We start from the raw sequence: 8,733 nt of genomic DNA, 5'->3' as shown, positions 1-8,733 counted from the left end.
TTTTGGCTTTATTTTACTTCAAGTGGTACTGGAAAATTTTAAACTTATTTCGATTAAGAATAATGGCACTTTTTCTTTTGCTATTTGGCACTTTTTTTATACCCAATATGGCTTTTTTATACCCTCTTAGCTAAGAATATTTGGCAGTCCTGCTTGAAAATTTTTTGAATTGAAAAGTTTTTGTCTACTTTATTTATTTAAAAAATCATATTTTATTTATAATAAATGTTTACATACAAGTATACACTGTAACAAATATTATTCTGAAGTAAATACATACATAATTACTTACTATGTAGTACGATAATACAGGCAAATAAAATGAATTGAAATTATAAAGTTAATAAAATATATATTATTTTCACTGCTTATATAGAATGCATACAAATGCATAACCGGTAATTAAATATATGCAATTAATTTTTTTATGTGTATGTTTTTATAAAGTATTTTCTTTTATACTTAAATAACTAAAAACCATTAACGTCTACTTATTTATGCTCCGATAAATCATTGGAGCCGAACGATCGTTAGTTTTGGTGTGACGCAGTTTGACTGTGGCAAATTGGGATGCACTTTATTTGTGAATAAAGAAGCAGTTAGAGATGGAATAAACAAAGAAAATTATTTCATATTAGGTTGAAATGCCAGACAATTTATTTATTTTTTTTGAATATTAAGAGAATTTGAAAAATTAAGAAATTCTTGGATTGCTTGGAATAATCTTTTGTTATATATAATGTATATACATTAATAATATACAGGGTTAAAATAAAGGTATTTGTTTCTTGAGATTGCTTAATATATTTGAATATATATGTATATAGTTTTTTAATTGCATTTTAACAAACTTTAACTCATCCAACTAAGCTTTAAATACTTCCTAAAATTCTAATAGATAGCACATCGATATATACTAATACACATATAATAATATTTAAATGTACATACATACGTATAGATATGTACGGTATACATACAAAAATGCTTGCTGCTGTTAATTAGCAGTACATATTTAATAAGTTTTCTTGTTGTTTTCGTCTATAGAACAGTGTCTTGTTTTTTATGTGTTTCGAGCAAATTCAATGTAGTTTTGTTTTAGCTGTTGTTCTTTTTTATTGTTGTTTGTGGTTATTGTTTTGTGTGGTGTAGTGTTGATAGAGAGCTGGACTTAAAAGTTTGCATCAATTTTGCGTAATTTCTATTTTTTTTTGGTTCTAGAAGTCTATGTAAATGTTGCGGAAGGCACCACCCTTTCTAGAAATACACATAGAAAAGAGAGGAAATATACAGAATTTTTATAGGATTAAAATTTAGCAAGCGAATGGTTTGCCAATTAGTGGTGAATGTAGGGAATGAATATTAAAAGAAGGAAATGAGTTTTATTAGCAATGAAAACAATTGATTAAATGAAGCAGCGATAGTTAAGAATTTATAAATTTGAGTTATTAAAGCAAATAGCATTTCCTAAGAGAAACTAAAACACGTATAGTAGAGTGCATTAATTTTTTCGATTAAGCGTATAGCAGAAGCGTAATTTACGGACAATTCTGGGAAAATTTTCCCAAGAAACCATAGTCCTGAATTCAAAACAACAAGCGCTTAGCCGATGATATAGTTTGATACTTATATCAATTTCAATAAGTTTCCTATAAAAGTGCCACATCTTTTAGATTTATCTTACATAGAAATTTTCTCCTCGAAAATCCGTAGCTCGGTTTTGATGTTGGAACTATGGTTTCTGGGGCACATTTTCTTAGTATCTACCATAGATTACGTTTATGCTAATGCTTTGTCAAGGTTTTTCATGCTGAACAAAGCGATGCACCCTAATGTATAGTTCAAGGAAGACTGTCGAAATCGTGTCACTTTTACTTGGCTATATTGAAGTTTTGACCACTTGCCTACTACGCACTCCAAGCTGATTTTCTGTTTGTTTGCTTACGTGTTTGCTCAGAGAACGTAGAATACAGAGTAAATGAAAAACTATACTGGACATCTACCCCGTCGCCGGTAAGGCAGTCAGCATTCTAATTCAGATAGTAATCCAATTGAAATTGAATAAGAACTTACAATGACCCACACAAATGACTACGTGTTAATTATTTTTTTTTAATATTAGTAATGTTCTTCGAGCACCGTCCAATCACAGTTTCAAACTTGATACAAAATATAGGAAAATTCAAAAAATTTTCAACAAAATTAAATCTTTAGAACATTTTTGGGTATGCAGTTTTATAGCCCATACAATTTTAGTCTAATGAAGTGCAAGTTTCAAACGGATAAAAAATCCCGTTGATTTTGGGGAATTATGTTTACGGGTTTTTGCACTTTTTCGAATATATGCATGAATTTCTTATGAAATAAAATACGGGAAACCGTTAGTAATAAAATCTCAAAAAATCTACTTCAGTTTTTGTTAATTGCACATATTACATAAAAAAATCGCAAAAACGGTCTCAAAAAAAAATTTCAAAAATCAACGCGATTTTTCAGCCGGTTGAAACTTGCACTTCGTTAGACTAAAATTGTTTGTGCTATAAAACTGCATACCCAAAAATGTTCTGAAGATTCAAATTAAAAAGTTGAAATTTTTATGAAAATTTGCTCAATTTTTCCTTTTTTGTATAAAGTTTATAATTGTGACTGTATATTTTTGGTTAAAGCTTGGACGGTATTTTTATAGAAAAATAACAGAAAAAAATTTAGCTCAAAAAACATTACGAAAAAGTATAAAAAAAATTAACACATGGTAATTTGTTTGAGTCACTGTATTTGAATTATTTAGTATGAGGACCGCACTGTCGAATTTTTATTTTTTTTGTTGTATATTTTGTTTTATTTTACGAGTCTTTTATTTTCTTTTATGCTATTATTTCACATAATCTATTCAAGTAATTTAATCTTTTAGAGTTGAATTTTATTAAAAAATACCACATCAACTGGAACTACATTTAAAGAAATAAAAGTAATAATTCACGGATTCAAAGGACGTTTTTAAAAATTTTCTGCCCGTGGGTTTTGAGCCCGTAATAATACCATCTGACAGAGTACAATTTTGATCAGATCAACTGCGCTGTTAATACGGATTAACGTTGCCGTCTGTTTATGCTATAAGCTTGGCCTCCTATAGAATCCTGCAGCAGGTTGTGGCCTTCTTCTTCGTAAACAATATTATGATATTCTCATTAGCCGCGACACTGGGACTCGACTTCGAAGTATATGATGCGATTTATATATTTTTTAACAATTATGTAAGTGTATTATATATGATTTGTTGCAACAGAGGTGCGACCGCTTTTTTCTTGATTGCGTTAGAAACTTTTTTGACATTAGTTATTAGAAAATTCTAGCACTTAATGAATTTGAGTTACATAGTGTTGCCATAAATGTATAATGGTATGAATTACATAACTATTTACGAAAATGCAGTTTAGATATTTTAGCTTAGCATTAACATGGACTATGTTTGATACATTTAGTAATTATACAATATACATATTTAAAATAAAAGAAAATTAAATATAGATATATCATAGAAGGATGCCCTTAAACTTAAACAAGCTTAGAAAACCTCGAATAATTTTAAATTATTATTGGACCGTATTCAAGTGTAATATATGTATACTCGATTTGCAAGCTTTAGATTATTTCTTTTTTAAGGGTATCTATTAAATAATAAATGTTCAGCTGTAGCAGTTTGTAGCAAAGATATACATACATGCATGGCTTTCGCTAGCGGTGTAAAAAATAGTGAAAGTAACATATTTATTTTTGATGACAGCAATCCACGTTATCTTTGTGTGTGTGTCTTTTATATCATAACTTCTAATTGGCAACAAATGTATCATAGTTTTGGAAGACATTAATTGTTCGCCATAGCCGCCTATTTCTTTTATGTGGCATAATTTAGGGATCACCAGCACTAGTTTCCTTGCAATGATTTGCCATTAGGTACAAACTGTAATAAGCCTCCTAAATGTATGCAATAATAAAAAACACTCCTACATTTTTTTCCTTGGGGAATCAGAAAATCGTCTAAAGCAGTGCTGCCGAAAACGTGCACTCTATGTAGTTTTGTCTTCGTCTTCTAACACCAATACTAACGATTTTTAATTAGAAACAAAAAAAAAATATTAGCAGCAGTGTATGCATGTATTTCGGTTAATGTTGGTAGCAACATGCTTCTGGAATTACTTGTTTGAGGATTTGGTTATTTTCAGGCAAAAAATCGGCGACCCGCTATTTTCTTTTAGTCACTAGTACTCATTCCAGCTGACGCCAGATAATAATTTTTGAAATCGAAAAAAATTTTCTAGCAGCATTGTTGCTAGCGGCAAATGGCATTCCTTTTAAGAATGTTTCATTTAATTTGAAAAAAGTTTAACTTAATTTGAATAAAGTTTCATTGAATCTGAAAAACGTTTAATTTAATTTAAAAATGGTTTCGCTTAGCCTGAAAAAGGGTTCATTCAATTTGAAAAAGGTTTCACTTAATTTGAAAATGGTTTCATTTAAACTGAAAACGCTATAATGTTTACAAAAACTGTTTCTAGCTTAAAACGGCAAAATTTGTATCTTACAAAATGTTGCTAGCAACATGTGTCTTCAGGCAGTACATATTTAATAAATCGCTTATTTTCGTAAGAGTCAGTTCCAGCTGAGGACCGAAAGTAAGTAATAAAATCGGGAAAAAATGTTTCAGCAACATGTTGCTTGTGCAAATGTTTCAAACATTACTTAAAAGTTAGGCAAAGGTTAAGATGGAAAGCTTTTCGCATCGTGTACACAAGAAGATAATTGCTGTGCGCTTGTTAAGCATCTAGTATATTCGAAAATAGTTACTAACTGTTTGTGCCTTTCCAAAATAGTTTTCATGCGTAATGAAAACAAGTAAAATTCCAACTAAAAAAAATTCTTTTTGTGCGTTTGTTCAGATTATTATATTAATATTTAGTTTAAAACTTAGGACCTAATTTGATTGCTAAATTTCTGAAAGCCATTTCCAACTTTCCTCTTGGCACTAATTTTATGTATTTTAATTTTAATTACATATATGAATTTATCCTACTCTTCATATTTTTTTTTTCAAGGACGTTTAGCCTACTTGCTCCTGTATCCAGAACGTTGCAACAAATTTCTTTCATTGCATTTAGCTGCTACCAGCTGCGAAACCGTTCGGTTGCCTGGCTATGTTGCTTAGCAAATTGATGCCTCTTAACTACCCTCAAACCACCGCCCAAATGCAATTTCTTTTCAAATAATGTACTTTGATGCCCTCTGAAAATTCTTGCTAAAATTCCTGTTCACTCGCCACCTCATATTTTCCCATTATTCATGGACTTGCGGCTCACGAGTGTATTTTGATCCTGTTGATCCCAAAAATCATACCACGGCCCATATGTTTTGCCATAATGATGCCGCTCTTTGTCACTACCACCCCCACCACCACCACCAGCACTCGCGTGCCCATTTTCGCGTGATTTATTTGATTTTGATGCGCGCTCTAAAGTCATACTTGTCATGTTGCTCGATTTCATGAGGCGCGTGCGTGGCAATATTGTTGCTGTGGGTGTATTCATAACCGAATTTGCATTGACGTTCGAGTTTCGTGTCAGCGTCGAACTGTTATTCATGCTGTAACGATCACGCTCGCGCTCGCGTTCCCTATCTCGCTCTCTCTCTTGTTCGTGCAACTCCTGTTGCTTCTTCGATTTGCCGCCGCCCGCAACACCGCCAGCTCCGCCCCCACCACTGCCATTACGTTGCTCGCCGCCATTTAATTTATTCTTCTTGTTGACGCCCTGTTGCTGCATAGCCGCCGATGTGGTTGTGGCGCGAAATGTTTGAAACTCCATTTGATGCTCCTGATAGGAGTTGTGTAGCTGGCGCCGATGTTTCTCGTCCTTGCGCACCAAATGATCATTAATTACTATGCAGTCGTAGGGGTCCGAGCTGGTCGATTTGATTTCCACATCATCGGATTCATCCTCACTGGTGTAGTACTGCTTCAGTATATCCTTGCGCTTCACTGTCTTCATAATCATGCCGCCAGTGGTATTCTCGTGCGAGATATCGTCGAAGAAGTTATTGACGTCACTCATCTTGAGCGTGCCATTGTCGTCGCTGTCGGCGTCCTCATCTTCGGTGGAGTGCGGAAAATCTTGCTGCTTACCACGCGTCTGTGATTGACCACCACTACCGCTCGATTTCATCTGCTGCAGACTGGCATGCTTTCCAACGTTAGCATCCACATTGTTGGTCTGGTGCTTCTTGTGGCTGTTGCTCATTGTTTCGCGGCGTGACGACTGCATGCCAGTCGTGGTACCACTTTTGTTCTTGTTCTCACTGGCGCGCGCACTATTTATATTCACCTGTGGCAGCATGCCAGCCGTTTCACGATACTCCTTCTGATATTCTTTTTGGCCACGCTTTATTGTGCTCAATCTCTCGCTTTCTATTGGATTTTCAATATCGATCTCGATCGTTTTCATGATTTTCATGCGCGATTTGGGCGTGTACTCTGCGCGCATTGTGGTCGCATTCGATTGTATTGAGTTGCGATTGGCTAAAATGATATTCTCGCGCTTCACCGCCGGGCTCATGCCATAGATATTCTCGTCATCATCGTACACTTCCATGCTGGTAACGCTGTCATTGCGACGCTTTTCCGCCGATGAAGTTGAATTGTTGGAGTGTGATTTGGTTAGCGTGCCATTTTTGTCGATGTTATTACGCGAACGCTCCCGCTCACGTTCACGTTCGACCCCATTTTCAGGTTCATCGTCATGTTCCACGTGTCCATTCTCCTTGTGCGGTGGACTATCAGTGCGCAAATCCTCTAGATTTGGTGCGGCTACTAAATCACGATGTTGCCAGAGCGACATGCCCGCCAGTATATCTTCGCCGCGTCCACCAAATTTCCAAAAAGACTTTGTTCGCTTTATGCCGCTACTCGATGCTTGCAGTATTTCGTCATCACTGGCAATAAGATCATAACGCATTTTCGTATTACGTCGGCTGAGGCCATTCAAAGCCTTGTCGTCAATCTGACTGTCGACGCTGTTACGGAAATTGCGATTCAGTGTCCACGAGGTGACGTCTCGTGAAATATGGGAATTGGTGTCAGCACGACGACTGTGGGCTCGAATGTGTCATGAAAAATGGAGGCAAGAGAAAGCCAGTGTGGTCCGTTGATGGGTACGCAATGTTTTTAGATATTCAAGCGATTTTGGTTTTAAGTGGGTTTTTGTTGAAATTTTCCAATTGTTCGGGATTTAGCATTGTACATTTGTGTTTATGATTCGAGTTTTACAGGGTTATGCAACGGAATTTGATTAGCAACACAAAATTGATGAATGGGGCATGAAATGAAAAGAGTTACAAAAAGAAACAAAAATTAAAATGATAAATAAAATATAAGGAGAGACAGAAAATTTTAAGTTTCTTTTGGGTAGACTATTTTATGGCGATTTCATTTCTACCGAAAAATATTACATTGTTATTGCCCTCCAAGTAGAAACACTAAGAACCGCGCAATAAAAAGGCAGAATTTATTGTAGAAACGAAACCACCATTATTCATACATATGTATGTAAATATGCATGTAATTATTCTTTTGGTTACGACCTCTAGAGTCCACTTCAACTCTCTTCACTCTGTAACCTATAACGAGTTAACTGTATTATCTATGTTTTTGATTTCTTATTTTGTATGTTCAATGTTCCATCACCTTTCACGTTTGATCTGTGATTTGCGATGTATTATATCTGATCTATGAATCAAAATCAATGTTCTAACATTCATGATTCATGATGCATGAGCGATAATAAATTATGTTTTTTTTTACTAGGATTTATGTATACATATGTACTCTATGATCTATAATTTCTGTTGTGTTCGTTTATAATCTACGGGACATATTCATAGTCAAAATAAAGTCTAATCTAACGTTAGTAGAAGCTTTTTTGACGATATCCCATCGAAAAATATTGATTTTCAAGAATTCTGTACCATTTCTACAAAAAGTTTTTTCTCCATATAAAATACATGGAAAACTTTGGGCGCTTTGAGCGACCTCTCAATATTTTTTGATTTCGAAATAAAAAAATATGGGTATATTTTCTTCGGTATATAACCATCCTAGGGGATGAGAGCATAAAAATTCCGACTTAACTTTTTTACATGCATTTTTGGACCACCCTAAAGTACATACACATGTCGAAAGTTAGGTAATAACTTTGAATGGAAAACAATTGATCGTTCAACAAAAAATATATTTCCGGGTACGGATTCTCCCCGCGGATGAGCAAATATATAGTTCTAGTTTGAAATCTGAAGTAAATCTGAATGAATCTGTCCTACGATTTCTGTCGATCCATATTTGGAAGCAAAACTTTTTGCTGAGACAATTCTTATATCAGTATTATTTCGCGTTTAATGTTGCCGTTTAAAGCTAGCTGGTTGTGGAAACGAAAATTGCCGCGTATACATATCATCGATGCCTTTAAAAAGTCGCCTACCGACCAGTAGCAAAACCGCCTAAATCGCCATAGTGGGAAAAATTTTATTTGCTAACTCGGAACTCCAGGTACCGAGCTTCAAGCATAAAAATCGTAAAACCGTAATTCCAACAATTTTTTTTTTTTAAATGTCGCCTATCAAGTCAAGGGCCTTAGAGAAAAAATATATTTCTTCGCCATCCTTTAAAATAAGAGCGCCGTAATATAGGCG

The 8,733-nt window shown here is 34.5% G+C and overlaps 1 protein-coding gene across 3 annotated transcripts in view; it reads right to left on the bottom strand.

Annotated features, from left to right (window-relative positions):
- Positions 1–254: 254 nt before the first annotated feature.
- Positions 255–8,733, bottom strand: part of LOC118739135 (general transcriptional corepressor trfA-like) — a 109,737-nt gene continuing 101,258 nt past the window's right edge. For 2 of the 3 annotated variants that reach the window (XM_036470299.1, XM_036470300.1), the window contains exon 13: positions 4,550–7,137. In XM_036470299.1, the coding sequence (XP_036326192.1) occupies positions 5,319–7,137 (1,819 nt within the window). In that variant the 3' untranslated portion in view covers positions 4,550–5,318. Of the gene's footprint in view, positions 1,258–4,549; positions 7,138–8,733 lie in introns of those variants that run through there. The other variant, XM_036470301.1, reaches the window with a different exon arrangement.

Source organism: Rhagoletis pomonella, unplaced genomic scaffold, assembly GCF_013731165.1.
Source record: "Rhagoletis pomonella isolate Grant_MI unplaced genomic scaffold, Rhpom_1.0 Rhpom_scaffold_00005, whole genome shotgun sequence".
Classification (NCBI taxonomy): Eukaryota; Metazoa; Arthropoda; class Insecta; order Diptera; family Tephritidae; genus Rhagoletis; species Rhagoletis pomonella.
Note: the sequence above shows the minus strand (reverse complement) of the source record. Positions and strands in the feature narration are given on the sequence as shown.